General features: G+C 58.7%; 2 protein-coding genes across 2 annotated transcripts; one reads left to right on the top strand and one right to left on the bottom strand.

Moving 5' to 3' along the window:
* Positions 1-125: 125 nt before the first annotated feature.
* On the top strand, positions 126-4306 carry LOC309443188 (aurora kinase C-like). Its single transcript, XM_082059927.1, has 8 exons — positions 126-292; positions 599-734; positions 1023-1077; positions 1816-2007; positions 2484-2622; positions 3016-3164; positions 3549-3723; positions 4044-4306. The coding sequence occupies exons 1-8, from the start codon at positions 245-247 to the stop codon at positions 4218-4220; spliced, it is 1071 nt and encodes a 356-aa protein (XP_081916053.1). The 5' UTR covers positions 126-244; the 3' UTR covers positions 4221-4306.
* A 375-nt stretch (positions 4307-4681) lies between these two features.
* On the bottom strand, positions 4682-14821 carry LOC309443187 (dynactin subunit 2-like). The gene is made up of 14 exons (XM_082059926.1): positions 14669-14821; positions 13949-14017; positions 10759-10855; positions 10583-10644; positions 7534-7632; positions 7290-7450; positions 7056-7203; positions 6908-6973; positions 6791-6829; positions 6589-6666; positions 6384-6455; positions 6166-6268; positions 5963-6054; positions 4682-5881 (listed from the first exon to the last, which is right to left on the bottom strand). Exons 1-14 carry the CDS (start codon positions 14702-14704, stop codon positions 5795-5797), a joined length of 1209 nt encoding a protein of 402 aa, XP_081916052.1. The 5' UTR covers positions 14705-14821; the 3' UTR covers positions 4682-5794.
* Positions 14822-15379: the final 558 nt, after the last annotated feature.

Genomic DNA, 15379 nt, shown 5'->3' with positions numbered 1-15379 from the left:
ACGGCATAAGCGCGGCGGGTGGGGGCTTGTGGGTAGGGGTGGAACTATCCCCACCAGAGGCAAATGGACGAGCGGCGCGCGGCAAGTGTCAGCCAATGGGAGAGAGAGTGGCAGATTTGAAACGCGGCGGCGGCGCACGGTGCAGAGCCCGCGCGCTGAGGCGGCGGGTAAGGACGCGCGGCCCGGCGGGCGCTCTGCGGGTGTTGCGGGGTCTCGTGGTGACGCTGTGCCCTCTGTCCCCAGGATGGCGCAGAAGGAGAACGTGAACCCAAACTTGTCCCGCCTGGCCAAGGTGACTCCCCCTCCTCATTCCCAGGGTGTTCCCTTCGCGGGGGGAGCGTCTCAGGGTGCCCCGTCCCTGGGATGGGGGGGTCTCGGGGTGCCCCCTGGGCCCCCATCTCCAGGGGTACCCTCAGGGTGGTTCCTGCCCTCTCTGGGGGGGGTGGTCCCCGTCCCTGGGGTGGCTCAGGTTTTACCCCGGGCCCTTTTGGGGGGCGGGGGGGCATGACCTGTCCCTGGAGGGTGTTGGGGTCTCCTTTGGAGGTGTCCCCCACCCCCGGGCGGGGTGTCCCCCCGGTGATCCCTACCCTGCCGGCAGTGCGGGGCGCTGGCCCCTCCGGCCCACCAGCCGGTGCGCTGTAAGGACCCGCCCGCTTCCGACCCCCCCGCCTCCGAGCCGGCCCTGCTCCCGAAAGCCGCCGGCCTGGCCCCCGGCAAGCCCAGGGCCCTGCCAGGTACGGGGCGGGAAGTTGGGGCTCACGAGGGAGGAAGGGGGGCGGATGAAAGGGTCCCTTGGGGAGGAGCTGGGGCTTGGGAGGTCTGGGTCCCTTTGGGAGGAGGGATCTCTTGGGAGTGGAGGGCCCAGACGCCTGGGTTCCTTCGGGAGGAGTGGCCCTTGGGAGGGACATACCGAGCACCTGGGTTTAGCGAGGCACCTGGATGCTCAGGTCCCATGTAGGGTTATGGGGGACCCCCGGGGGTGTTCCTCGGGGGTTTCCCCAGCTGACACCTCTGTCCCGCAGGAGTCGAGCAGGCGCCCTTGGAGCCCACTGCCCTGCCAGCCTCTCTTCCACCCCAGTGAGTGAGGGGGAGAGGCGAGAGGGGGTGCCACTGGGGAGGTCTGGGGGTCAGCAGGGACCCACGGAGTGATGGGCAAAACTGGGAACCCTGGGGTGATATGTGGGACGGTCCTAGGGACCCTGGGGTGATGAGGGGTTGCCAGGGACCCACTGGGTGGCACTGGGTGTCTCCAACTACTCCCTGGAGCTAGTGTGGGTGTCCTGGGGAGCTTCTGAGGACCCCAGTATGACAGTGCATGGGGGACGGGACCCAGAGACTCCCTGGGCAGTGGGAGGGGATCCTGGGACCCTCTTGGTGATGTGGCGGGGTGGGGGGGGGGGGCGGTGACCCTGGGGTGTTGGTGGGGGGAGGGGGCCCGGGGTGATGGTGGGTGGCACTGAGGGGACCCTGGGGTAAAGAGCAGGGCTGCTGGGGACCCAAGTATGATCAGAGAGGGAGGTCCCAGAGAACCCTCCTAGGTGATAGTGAGTGGCACTGTGGGGTGTCCTGAGGACCCTGGGGTGATTGTGGGGGTTCCAAGGACACCCTGAGTGGCACTGGGGAACCCCAGTATGACACTGCAGGAGGGAGGAGTCCCGGAGATCCCCCAAGAGTGATGGTGGGATGGTCCTGTGACCCCTGTGCATTGATGGGTGACACTGGGGTTGGTGTTGACTACGTAGGGGTGCAGGTGCTGGGTGTCCCCCATGATGGAGCGCCCCCACTATCATATGTCTCTGCCTCCCCACCCTGCAGACGGACCTTCACTCTGGATGACTTTGAGATTGGGCGGCCGCTGGGGAAGGGCAAGTTCGGGAGTGTCTACCTGGCACGGGAGCGGACCACAAAATTCTTAGTGGCCCTGAAGGTCCTCTTCAAGTCCCAGGTGGAGAAGGAAGGGGTGGAGCACCAGCTGCGGCGAGAGATCGAGATCATGGCCCACCTACAGTCAGGAAACACAAGCATGCGGGTGTCCGGGGGGAGGCAGGGGACCCTGGGTGGTGGTGGTAGGGTCCCAGGGACCTCCTGGGTGATGGTGGGTGGCACTGGTGGGACCCTAGCTCGATGAGGTGGCACTCAGGGACCCACTGGGTGACAGTGGGAGAAGCCTGAGGACCCCAATATGATAGTGAGGGGTCCTGGAACACCCACCCACTCTCCCCCCCACCTCAGGTGGTAGTGGATGGCACTGGACTGACAATGAGGGAGTCTCAGTGTCACCTGGGTGATGGTGGGGGTTGGGTCCTGGGGCTCTGCTGGGTTGATGGTGGGTGGCACTGGGGTCCTCTAGGTGACAGAGGTCCCCTAGATGACACTGAGTGTGGGTCACCAAGATCCCATGGGTGATGGTGGGTGCCACTGGAGACCCTGGGGTGGTAGTGGGGGGGTCCTGGAGCTTCACTGTGTGTCCTTGTTCCCCTCAGGCACCCCAACATACTGCGCCTCTACAACTACTTCCATGATGAGCGGCGGGTGTTCCTCATCCTGGAGTACGCGCCCAGGGGGGAACTCTACAAGGAGCTGCAGCGCCAAGGCCGCTTCGATGCCACCCGCACTGCCACGGTCAGGTCACCCCGAAATGGAGCACCCTGAAACTTCCCCAGACACCAGGGTCACCCCCACACATGGGTGTCTGGCGCCCTGACCAGCCCCAAACACTGAGGTCCCCCTGGACCAGTGTTGTGGTCCTGGGGACCCCCTGGTCAGTTTTAGGGTGTCCTGATCCATGCCCAGCTGATAGAGGAGCTGCTGCCCCACCCACAGTGGCCACGCTCTGCTCAGTGGGGGACCCTGTGGGGTGTGAGGGTGCCCTGAGCCCCCACGTGATAGAGGATCTGTTATCTGCCCCACCATGGCATCCAGCCCCTGTGCAGCCAGGGAGGATGTGGGAGACCCTGGGATGGCACAGAGGGATTTAGGAGTGCCCTGACCCCCGCCTCATTTTGGCTCCCTCAGCTGATGGAGGAGATGGCAGATGCGCTGCTGTACTGCCATGGGAAGAAGGTGATTCACCGGGACATCAAACCTGAGAACCTGCTGCTGGGGCTGATGGGGGAGCTGAAGATTGCCGACTTCGGGTGGTCTGTGCACGCCCCCTCCCTCCGGTACAGCTGTGGTGGACCCTGGGTGGTCTGTGGGGGACCCTATGGATCTGGGGGAGCACCTGATGGGGCTGGAGGAGCTGAAGATCACTGACTGGGTGGTCTGCGCACATGCCCTCCCTCTGGTATGGGCTGGGGAGGGGGCCCTATAGGGCTGGGGTGGCTCAATGGGGATCCCTCCTGGGGCACCCTGTGGGGACAGGGACACCCCCTGGGGATGGTGTCACCAACCTAGGGGGAAAGGGGACAATGACCACCAAGCACCCCAAGGGGCCCCAACATGCCAATGGGGGGCTCCCCCTAACACAGAACTGCATTTACGTACCTCTGGAGAGCTGGTGGGTGCATGTACACATGGGGCTGTCTCCTCATGAGGTGCCCCCCCAGGCGGAGGACGCTGTGCGGGACGCTGGATTACCTTCCCCCCGAGATGGTGGAGGGGCGCGAACACGACGAGAAGGTGGATCTGTGGTGCCTGGGGGTGCTCTGCTATGAGCTGCTGGTTGGGCACCCCCCCTTCGAGAGCCCCTCCCATGCTGAGACCTACCGCCGCATCACCAAGGTGGGGACTGCGCCCTAGGGATACCCACCCACCCTGGGGAGCACCTCCGGGGACCCACAAGCACCCCAGAGCACCCCCCAGCCTCAGATGTTGTGCTCTCACAGTGAGAACCGTGCCACAGAGACACCCACATTTAGGGAGCACATACCCTCCAGATCTCCCTGCCATGGGGACCCTCCCTTTGGTCCACATACACATCCCCTGCCCCACAACCCCCACTCTTACTGTGGGGGGAGACCCACAGCTGGGGGGGTCCAGGGACCCCAGTGCTGGGGTGGGGGGGGGTCCTTACGCCCCCTCCATTTCTGTATCCCTGCCAGGTGGACCTGCACTTCCCCTCCACTGTGCCCGAGGGTGCTCGTGATCTCATCTCGCGCCTGCTGCGCCGCAGCCCGGCCCAGCGCCTGCCCCTGCGGGACGTGCTGCAGCACCCCTGGGTGCGCGCCCACTCCCGACGGGTGCTGCCCCCCGCCTACGCACCCCCCGCCGACCCCTGAGCCCCCACCCCAGCAACACTGACGCTATGTACACCTGTACATAGTAAACTGCAGAATAAAATAAACTTTTACGTATTATTCTTAAAGACAGGCTTACAGTAAAATCATAAACATCATCCTCTATTTCTGCTAAACATCAGGGATACAGTTCTATCCTAAGGTATTAACTAAAGCATGAAACAAAAGAAAAGCTCAAACTCCCCTGTGCCAGCACAGGGACACAGGGCTGCCCCACAGCTGCCACGAGGGCAGGGGGAGCACACCACAGGCTGGAAGGGGACAAACCCTCACCGTTCTTTTCCTCCCTCCAATTTTTTTTTTCAGCTGAGTTATTTTATCTTGTAACAACATAACATCCCTCTTCAGGCACGATTTTAATCACTTCAGGCTTCCTGGGTATTACACTTCAGTTCTGTTTAACTGAAAGGCAAATACAAACCATACAATGTATCTCAACAGTATTACTAAAGCAATTTCTTGGAATTTTTAATTGAAACAAGCATGGTCTTGCAAATCATCATCCAAGTACAAAGTTTGCCAAAAAGCACGAGATGAACATTCCAGCCTATTCAGAGATGCTGTACGTTTTGTTAGCCAGCTCTCACAGTGTGATAGTACTAAATAATGAAGTGCCTACTGTTACCATTTATAGGTACCGAACTACTGAAAACATCTGCACTAACAACAACCATTTGAACTTTCTCTACAGTAAGAAACTTTTCAACAAAGCTGACTAGGCACAGAAACATGATAAATAACATTAGGAATTAGATGATTTGTATTACAGTTTGAGAATAATTAAAAATTTCTGCTGGTGCTGATGCAACAACAAGCAACTATTTCCATTTAGTCTCTTAATATATTTTAAAATGTGACCTTACAGCATTGCTTCTAACCTAAATACCAATTATAAGATCATCATCCCAGCTCTGCCACAACAGCTGCCCTCCATTACCTCAGCTTGGGGGTGTCTCCACCCCACAGCTGGATCCACTCAGGCTGAGTTTAGCACGAGGTTCTCACTCACCAAATGCAAGGCTTCTCCCTTCTGTCTCCGGTACCAGCAGCAATCATTATTGCCAGCCTGGGGGGGCCATGTGCCCCTGCCCCAGGCTCTCCCCACCCACTCAGGTTCATTCCCACATACAGACACAGAAAAAAACCCTGTCCCACAGCTGGCAGTGAGGACGTTTCCCATGGGTCACAAGTTTCCCACAGAGCAACTGGGTTTAGTGACACGAGAAGCCTGCGGGGGGATGGGGGCTTTAGGCACCATTAAAAGATGTATTTAAAACCCAGCGCTGGGCCACGCTGCACACCCTGAAGCAGATGCTGACACAAATGCACTTTAAGCTGCGCTGTTTATTGGGGGGGCTACAGAGCTCCCCGTCCCCAAGTGGGAATGCAGAGGTGAGGTGGACCCCTCCAGCCCCCACACGGAGCAGGGGGGCAGAGCCAGGCTATATACAAGCGGGGCTGGTACCTGTGGAGGGAAGGAGTCGTTCCCAGGCGGCTGCAGGGCCTAGGACAGGGTAGGTATGCCCGATGGTAGGGGTGGTGTCTCCAGGGTGCTCTCACTTCTGCAGCTGCTTGATGCGGGTGTCTATGTCTGCAAAGCTGTCCTCTACAATGGCCAGGTTTTCTTTCATTGTCTTCTGGACCTGTAGGGGTGAGAGGGGAAAGTGAGTGGGGGAGCAGGATGGGGACCTCACTCCACCCCATCGGGTGTTGGTGGGACTAACCTCTGCCAGCAGCACAGTGTTGTCCTTCAGAGCACCAGCTATCTCTTGCTGTGTTGTGTCTAAGTGCACAAGGACCTGCCCAAACTGTGTAGCTGGGAGGAAGGAGAAAGCTCATTGCTGGGCTGGGGAGGGAAGCAGTGACCCCCCAGGATATCCCTGGGCACACCACGACACTGTCTCCAACATCCCATCCAGCCCCTCACCTTGCTCATGCAGGTCCCTGAGGGTCACCAACCTCTGCACAACATCAGGCAGGGTGCTGGCCACAGGGTCCCAGCGCTGCATCATCTCATAGATCTGGTGGATCTAGGAGATGGGATGGGGCAAGGAGAGTGGGGGTGAGCAAGTCTGAAGGAAGGGCTCAATCTATCCCCCACTATGCCAGGGCTGCCTTAGGGGGACCCTCCCCACCAGCTCTTACCTTGCTCTGGGTGTCGGCATCTTGCACAGTTGCCTTGTGCTTGGCGATTTCATTCACTTTCGCCATGACGCTCTGGTGAGCAGGAAGCAGATGTGAGACCCCCAAATCCAACAATGCCCACCCTCGATTTCACAGCCTTGGTAAGTGCACCCCCCACAGCCCTGTGACACCCACCATGCAGTTCCCTCCTTCCGTCCCCCCTCACCTGCAGCCGGGCCTCCACTTGATCCAGCACAGCCACGTCCAGGATGTTGACCTTGGCCTGCAGGACCTGCATGGTCTCCTTGGGATGGACAGCAGGGTGAGGGGAGCAGATGGCAGCACTCCCAGACTGCCCCTGCCAAGTGATGCGGGTGTGGGGTGGGGGAAGAGGGACCCTGCATGCACCCCCACTCCGCCTGACTCACCACGAGGCTGGTGCCTTTCAGCCCGACCAACAACGGATTCTGTGGGGAAGTAAACTGCATCAGTGGGGCAGGATGGGGGGGAGGAGAGTGGCAGGGCAGGAGCCCCTGGGCCCTCACCTGGCTGTGGGGCTCACACCGTACTGCTGCCTCCAGCTGTGCCAGCCGCTTCTCCAGCTCTGCGATCTGGGGGAAGATGAGGAGGGTGAGGTAGCAGGATGCCTCATTTTGGAGTCAGAAACAGTGTCCTCCCTCTCCCCATGCTCACCTTGGCAGTCTGGGCAAACTGGTCCTGCTCCGGCCTCCAGTACAGCTCAAAGGTGACAGCATCTCTGGTGGGCACTGGGCCTTTGGCGGGGCTCTTCCCTGGTGTCGCCTTGCTGCACTTCACCACCTCCAGCTGCTGCAGCAGGCGTCTGGGCATGGGGAAAAGGCAGGGGGGTGCTGACATCCTCCCCGTGCTCCCCAGGCTGCAGCCCTGGGACCCTGGGACCCCACTCACTTGGCCACGGCACCGTTGGGGTCTGCAAAGTCTATGGCCACGGCAGGACCCAGCAGCTTCTCCAGGTGGCTGGAGAGCAACTGCTGCTTCAGGACCTCAACCTGTCTGGCCAAGGCCATGGGTGTCAGCTCTTCCTCTGCTGCTGACTCCTTCACCGTGCTCTGTGGGTTGGGGAGGAAATGTGACTGTGTCACACCACTGCAACAACCTCCCCACTGACCCCCACGCCAGGGGCAATGCTCACCTGGATCTGCTCAACCTCCCTAACCAGCTCCTGTACCTCATGCTGCAGCCGTTGGTATCGCTGCTGGGGTGTCTCTTTGGCACCAAGACCCTCACCAAGCTGTGGAGAGAGGAACAGGTTTGGGGGTCAAGCAGAGGTTCACAAAACACCTGTGGCACCAGGCACCCAGGGCAGGGGAGGTGGTGACTTGGATGCTGGTACTTCTCAGTGCCTGCCCATACTTGCGCAAAAAGGCACAAAAAGGGATTGATGAGGAAGAACAAGTACATGGGGCCCTCAACAGACAGGTAGGAGCAACCTCGTGTTTGTGGGCCCTGGTCCTCATACGGCACTTCAGAGATGTCTGCTGGAAGGACAACACAGCAGGATATAAGCAGCCCAGGAGGCTCCTAAGTGCACCAGCGAGGAGAGGGTCTCTGCTGGAGCTCATCTTCACCAACAAGGTGCTCGTTGGAGATGTGGCGGTCAAAGGCAGCCTGGGGCGCAGCAATCATGAGTTGGTGGAGTTCAGGGTGCTGAGGGTGGGGAGGAGGGGGCTGACAGCCCTGGGCTTCAGGAAAGCAGACTGGTGTCTTCAAAGATCTGCTTGGAGGAGTCCCCTGGGATCAGGCAATGGAGGGAAGAGGGGGCCAAGAAAGATGGTTGATGTTCAAAGATAACTTCCTCCAAGCTCCAGAGCTCTCCATCCCAACAAGTGGGCAATCAGACAAAAAAGCCACAAGGCCACCTGGGTGAACAGGAGCTTCTGACCAAACCCAGACACAGAAGGAAAGGAGGCAGAGGCTGGAGCAGGGACAGGGAACCTGAGACTGACATTGCTGTGCAGCCAGGAACGAGTGTAGGAAAGCCAAAGCCCAGATGTAACTCAACCTGGCCAGGAATATCTAAGGCAACATGAGGGGCTTTTGTAAGCTCTCAGGTAACAGAAGAATGATGAGAGGGAATGGCCACCTGCTGCTGAATGAGGTGAGGAACCTGGGGACACAGGAGATAGGAAAGGCCAAGGCACTAAAGGTCCCCTTCACCTTCCATCTCTACTGGCCGGACCAACCCTCAGGGATCCCAGGTCACAGAGGCTGGGGGAAGGATACAGCAAGGCAGACATATCCTTGGCTGAAGAGGATCAGGTCAAGGGATACTTAAGGAAAATGGACACAGACAGATCCATGGGCACAGATGTGATGCAGCCAAGAGGGCTGAGGGAATCTGGCTGATGGGAGATGCACAAGCCAGGCCCTGTCGCTGCCCTGCTCCTCCCCAGCGACCACTCCCTTTAGATAAGAGAGTCTGTACGACAGCCTGCGGGCAGGGGGTGGCCCTACAGGAATTCTTGGACTGGAAGAATTGCCAGGAGAAAAATACTGAAATTATTCTGGTTTGATATTGTCACGAAGGCAGCAGCATCGCTCAGAATCATTTGAGCTTCATTATGTGGTTGGAGGGGTCGTGTATCCAGAAGAGGTCAGCACATCCACAAAACCTGTCTGACACAAACATGTTTGAGGTTTAATATTATTTTACCCAATTCTGATTGCAAAATTGATCCCTCAACGAGGGCTGAGTGATCTGGCTGATGGCATTGCAAGGCCACTCTCAATAATCTTTCATGGGTCACAGTGACTGGGAGAAATGCCAGAGTACTGGAGGAAAGTGAATGTCATGCCCCATCTTCAAGCAGGTCAAGGAGGACTCAGAGAACCACAGGAAGTCAGCTGCACCTTATTCCCTGGGAAGGTGATAGAGCAGCTAACTCCTGGAAACCATTTCCAAGCATGTGAATAACAAAATCATCAAGAGGAATCAGCACGGCTTCAACGAAGTGGAAGTCATGCTGGACCAACTCCATAAGCTTCTACAATGAGATGACTGGCCTGGCAGACAAGGAAAGTGCAGTGGGTATCGTCTACCTGGACTTCAGGAAAGCCGTTGACAGTGTCTCCCGTAAGATCCTCCAAGAGAAGCTGTTGAAGTCTGGATTGGATGAGCAAGCCCAGAGGTGGATTGAAACTGGCCAAACAGTGAGACCCAGAGGGTGGTGATCATCATCCCAAAGTCTAGCTGGAAGCCAGTAACAACCAGTGTACCCCAGGGGTCGATGCTGGGTCTGATGCTCTTTAATGTCTTCTTTAATGATCTGGATGATGGGGCAGGATAAACCCTTAGCAAATCTGCAAGTGACACCACACTGGGAGGAGTGGCTGCGATGGCGGAGGGTTGTGGTGCTATCCAGAGGGACCAGGACAAGCTGGAGAAATGGGCCAACAGGAACCACATGGAGTTCAACAAGGGGAAGTGCAAAAGTCCTGTTCCTAAGGAGGAACAATCCTGGCACCAGTATATGCTGGGGGCACCCAGCTGGAAAGTGGCTCTGTGGAAAAGGTGCTGGTGGACACCAAGCTAAACACAATCCAGCAAAGATGGCTAATAGGGTCCTGGGCAGCATTAGAGGTCTTGTGGTAGAGGGAGGGGATCCTTGCCCTCTCCTCAGCACTGGCAAGGTCACACCTGGAACACTGTCCAGCCTGGGCTCCCCAGTACAAGAGAGACATGGACATACTGGAGAGAGCCCAACAAAGGGCCACAAAGATGCTGACATGGCTGGAACATCTCTCCTGTGAAGAGACGCTGAGAGAGCTGGGACTGTTCAGCCTGGAGAAGGTTCAGGGGGGTCTTATCAATACCTGAAGGGAGAGTGCCAAGAGGATGGAGCCCTGTGGCAGGACCAGAGACACAAGTGAAGCATGAGAGGTTCCCCCTCATCAAGAAAGGTTTTTTTTACTGAGAGGGTGACCTAGCACTGGCACAGGTTGCCCAGCGAGGTGGTGGAGTCTCCATCCTTGAAGATATTCAGAAGCCATCTGGACAGAGTCCTGCGCAACTGGCTCTAGGTGGCTCTGCTTGAGCACTGGGGTTCGAGCAGATGACCTCCAGAGGTCCCTTCCCACCTCCGCCCTTCTGTGATTCTGTGTGATTTGTGGGCCTGGGCAGGGACATCACTGTGGAGTTAATAGGGATGACTGGCTCACATCCCCACATACTCTGGACTCACAATTTCATACTCCCCAGACTCGTAACCCGTTCTCCTGGTCTTGGTGATGCGATCAGAGAAATCTGGAAGAGGAAGAGCAGGGTGTCACCCCAAAATATCCAGGGCAGCTGTGCCCTGAGGTCTGCTCAGTGACCTGGAGTTCCCATAGCCCACCCTTCCCACAATCCCTGGCTTACCCACTCCCTCAGTACCCAGGTGCTTGTCCTTGAACTTCTCGTAAGCAGCATTGGGGTTGATGATGAGATGCTCCACACTGGTGCTGGTGAGCTCCTCCTGAACACAACACTTGGTGTCAGGAATGAGGCAGCTGTGAGGGTTTGTTGGCAGAGCTGCCACCTCCCTGCAGCACCAGCATCCGTCTGGAGCCAGTGCTGAAGAGAGGGAGGACAGTAACCGAGTGGGGAGGTGAAGGCAGCCCCCAAGGACTGACAGACAGGGACAGAACCCCACAAAGGGTCTGCTGGGGCAGCGAAGGCTGTACAAGATGTGGCACAGGCCCAGGGTCTAGAGTGGGGACATCAGACCCCTGGCTTGGCCCGGCACGGCAGGCAGCAAAACCCTCCCATGAGGGCCAGGCAGTAGGGCCAGAGGTGCAAGTGTACACTGAGCCTTGAAACCTTTTGGCAGCCCCACAACCAGTATCAGGAAACCTGCTGCTGAGCACATGCACATTGTGAGCACCTTGGAGCCTCTTCCAGCACAGCAGGGCTAGCACTGCCCCACAGCTGTATCTTAGAGTGGCTCCTGCTATCCCGGGGACATTGGGGGAGCTGCGGGACTTCAGCCCCTCAAAGACCAAAGAGGCTTTGCCCAGAACCTGGCAAGGTGAGTGAGATGGTGAGTCCGGGCTCTCCTCACGCCCCACTGCAGTGAGGGGGCCCTGACCCCGTTGGGCCCTGCAAGGAGGCACCTGAAGGACTCCCCCACCTGCTGCCCTGGGCCATGGTAGCCCCTCTTCAGCCCCTGTGCCTGGCTGTGGCCTGAAGCACTTTTGGGGAGCCCTGGCGCACTGCGGATGGACAAGAGGAGTGAGAACAGCAGGAGCAGCGCTAGCAGTGTTAGGGGGGCTGTCTGGCTGAGGGGAGGCAGCAGCGAGTGCCTGTGAACAGAGTGCAGTGTTACAGTGGCCGACAGACGGGCTCTTACCAGCTCCTTGCGTTTCCCAGAGGTGAGAAAGTCAGAGCAAGGTTAGGAGGAGAGGGGGGGAGAGAGAGACAAAAACCACGTTAGAAGGTCTGTCCCATGCATGGCCCACCATCACCCACATCCCTGCGCCAAGGCTGTTACGAGGGTGGCCCCACCAGCCCTGTGTGAGGGCTCAGGAGCCATGTGGGATGCAGGGCCACCAGCGTGGAGGCAAAGGCAGCGGCTGCAAGAGTGGGGGCAGCAGCATGCTGGACCCCTTGGTGGGACACTCAGGTGCAGCTGGGGACATGCTGTTCATGGCCACCACAAGGCTTGATGAAGGTGTCCAGAGAAAGCATGGGAGCAGGATGTGGCCAGAGTCTGGGGGTGATGCAGTCAAGCCCCAGCTTTGATAACCTTGCTCCAGCTCTTCTTTTACCTTGGGGGAAGATGTGAGCAGAGCCTGGGACAGGACAAGGTCCCATGGAGCAGCCCAGTGCCTGGCAGGTCGCTGGGTCTCTTGGGGGTAGGATGGAGGCCTTGCCTGCAGTTTGGGGGGACAAAAGCCCAATGCAAGTCCCTAGAGGGGCATGAGCTGTCACCTGCTTAGCAGTCAGCCCCATGCTGTGCTGGCAGCAGGGATGAGGGCTCAGCACGCCCTCTCTTGCCTGCTTGCATCCTGCCCAGCCCAGCAGTGTGCCACAAAGCCTGGCAGGGTGGGCTGCGGCAGGACGGTAGTGACCAGCCCTGGGTGGCAGCCCTCTGCGCAGGCAGCATGACTGTGGAGAGGCCTGAGGCTGCCAGGGCAGGAGTACAGCATAGCCAAGACACATCATGGGGAGGCCAGGAGGTCCATGGAGGTCCCAAAGGACAAGGAGTGCAGCACGTGCAGTCAGGCAGAGAACATGCAAAGAGGGCAAGGCAGAGCAGGGAGGCAGCAGCAGCACAACGTTGCACCCTAGGATGCCCAGCCACTGCCAGCTGCCTGTGCCCCACAGTGGAGTGAGCCACAGCCAGGACCAGGTGGTACAGCAACAGGCGGAGGCTGTGGTACCCTGTGCACATCTGCATGCAAAAATCCACCCCAAATGGCATGCAGAACCAGCCGTGGTGAACCAGCTTACTTGTGCAAACTAGCATCCAGGCAAGGTGGGGAGGAGCAGGGAGGGGAAAAGCGGTGAGAAAACTCAGGTCAGTTCAGCGCATGAGAGCCAAGAAACACAACAAAGCTGCGTGAGGGGTTCCCAGGAGAGGTTACAGGAAGTAAAAACCCCAACAACCCTTCACCTCCTGTCTGCAGCAGGGGCCACAAGGAAGGGAAAACACTGGGGGAATCACTGGTGTGTCACTGCTCTACTCTCAGGCACCATTTCGGTGTGACTGAGGCTTGTCAGGGGCAACTTTAGGTGGAAACAATCCATTTCAGTGTGTCTTGCCACCCTGGATCTCACAAGGGATCTCTTTGCTCCCTCTCAGAATCGGGGCCGGGCGCCCAGTGCGCCCCACACACACTGCCTGCACTGCAGGGACAAGCTGGGTCCAGCCTCTGTGCTGCCGTGGCTCAGCGCCCCCTCCACCAGCTCAGACCAACCGGCAGCATGTGCCAGCAAAGTGGGATCTGGGGCAGGCACTGAGCAACCATTTGGGCCAATCCACAAGCACCCATCAGCTTTCTGCCTCACCAGCAGGCTTGAGGACAGGCCCCTGGTGTCAACCCACGCCAAAGTCACCACATGGCAGTCCCACAGAGAACAGCCGCGGCCTGGGTCTGATGAGCTCCAGCACAGGGCTAGTCTGTGGGACCCCAGCACCACTTGGAGCCGTTTTATGAGAGTGAATCCACCTCAATAGTTTGCACTTGTCTTCCGTGTGCTGTCTAGCAGGCACTGCCCAAAGCCAACGGGGACAGGAAGGCTGGCCAGCCCTGCTCACTTCTGCTGCCCTCGGCCACATTATGCAGGATGCAGACACCGGGGATGGGGATATCCACCCTGTGTGGGGTAGGGGCTGCACCCTGCCCTCACTTCTTGGCCCCCCAAAGCACTGGCAGGCTGAGAGATGGGGTAGTGCATCACTGGGACACTTCACCACGGGGGAAGACGTGGCACTGCAGGGGGACGTGTGGGGACAGGAGCCGTTTCCCTGCCACGGTGCCAGTCCCACTGTGCTGGATGGCTGCGGGGTGGGGGTACAGGCGCACTCTCACCCTCTCACCGCAGCACAGCCCCAGCAAGGCCTTACCGCCTCAAACTCAGCCTGGTCGTCCTCGGGCAGGTCACTGGTCTCATAGATGTCAGGCTCATTCCTGGCCTGCAGGACAAATGGGCGCTGGTGAAACCCCAGCTCTCCTCGGCTGTTTGTTATTTATTTGTGATCAACACAACTGCCTCAAACAGCTTCAGATATCGCCTCAGCCCACAAGGACTTGTGACAGCTATCTGCCCCCACACCCTCCAACTCCCCAAAGCCTCCACATCCCTTCTGGACACCCCGGATGTCCCCACACACCCCAAGAACTGCCCCTGTCCCCCCAACATCTCCAAATGCCCCAGGTCCTCACAGTTACCAATTCCTACAATCACCCCAAACGTTCAGGGTACTCCCAACCCCTCAGAGACACCTGTTCCCCCAGACACTTCAAATGCCTCTGACCCCAACCGGTGCTCCCTCTAACACGTTCCCTTCTCCTGACACCCCCAGCCTCGCCAGATGCCCCGTTTACTGGCCCAGAGCCCCCCCCAAACCCCTCTGATCCCCACAGTTCCCCCAGACCCACCCCAGCCACTGCGAACCCCTCCGTTCCCTCAGATCTCCTCCTCCAACCGAATCAGACACCCCCAGAACCCCTCATTCTCCCCCTGGGCCCTCAGGCCCCCCGCCCCTAGATCTCCCCAGACTCCCCGATGCCCCCAGGCCCCCCCTCCCTTCAGACCCCCAGGCTTCCCCCCGACCCGCACTCACGATGCCGGGCAGGTCGGCGTACTTGGGGTCGGCCATGGCCGGGGGTCGGTAGCGAGGGTCGGTCAGTAACGGGGGCGGTCGGTGCCCGCTTCCGGTACCGCCGAGCAGCTCCGGCGCGGGCGGGGCCGCTCTCGCGAGAGCAGCGGGCGGGGCGGGGCCGCGGGGGCGCGCGGGGCGCGCTGCGGGGCGGGGCCTGGGCGGGCTCGCGGGGCGCGCTGCGGGGCGGGGCCTGGGCGGGCTCGCGCGGCGCGCTGCGGGGCGGGGCCTGGGCGGGCTCGGCGCGGCGCGCTGCGGGCTCACGGCTCGGCCGTCGATCTGATCTGTAATCTGCTTGATTACCGCACTTACTGCTACCGAAAGCGCCCTGGAAAGGGCAAATACCGACATTCTAAAGCTTTAACGAGTCCACTGAATGCCTTTACGTTTGACAGGTTGCCAGCTGCTTCTAACCAAGCTGCAAGAACACTTCACATTCAAGGCAGAACCTTGTGCTCCACCAGGAGTTAAAGACAAAACTTGTTTCACTGTTTTCTAATAAAATGTACGTGGTAAAACACTTTCTCTAAGGGAACCAAGTATATTCCATTCACAGCAGATTTCTGTCACGTTGTAATCTGCTCTAAATGCTTTTCCGTAAAAGACAGACATTAAAATCAGGTATTACTGAATTTAATCTTTATTACACACACTACCCTGGTGCCATGAAAAACC

Source organism: Streptopelia decaocto (assembly GCF_964273445.1).
Source record: "Streptopelia decaocto genome assembly, chromosome: 8".
NCBI lineage: Eukaryota > Metazoa > Chordata > Aves > Columbiformes > Columbidae > Streptopelia > Streptopelia decaocto.
This window is presented reverse-complemented; position numbering and strand designations above follow the sequence as displayed.

What these genes read in the sequence shown, in the direction of transcription:
- LOC309443187 (XM_082059926.1), bottom strand. Translation starts at nt 14,704, where the DNA reads ATGGCCGACCCCAAGTACGCCGACCTGCCCGGCATC. An exon ending in CCCAACGGTGCCGTGGCCAA is followed by an intron (nt 7,204 to 7,289) that starts GTGAGTGGGGTC and finishes CCCCATGCCCAG; the next exon opens with ACGCCTGCTGCAGCAGCTGG. An exon ending in ACACTGTGCTGCTGGCAGAG is followed by an intron (nt 5,882 to 5,962) that starts GTTAGTCCCACC and finishes TCACCCCTACAG; the next exon opens with GTCCAGAAGACAATGAAAGA.
- LOC309443188 (XM_082059927.1), top strand. Translation starts at nt 245, where the DNA reads ATGGCGCAGAAGGAGAACGTGAACCCAAACTTGTCCCGCCTGGCCAAG. An exon ending in ACTTGTCCCGCCTGGCCAAG is followed by an intron (nt 293 to 598) that starts GTGACTCCCCCT and finishes CCCTGCCGGCAG; the next exon opens with TGCGGGGCGCTGGCCCCTCC. An exon ending in CCTACCGCCGCATCACCAAG is followed by an intron (nt 3,724 to 4,043) that starts GTGGGGACTGCG and finishes TATCCCTGCCAG; the next exon opens with GTGGACCTGCACTTCCCCTC.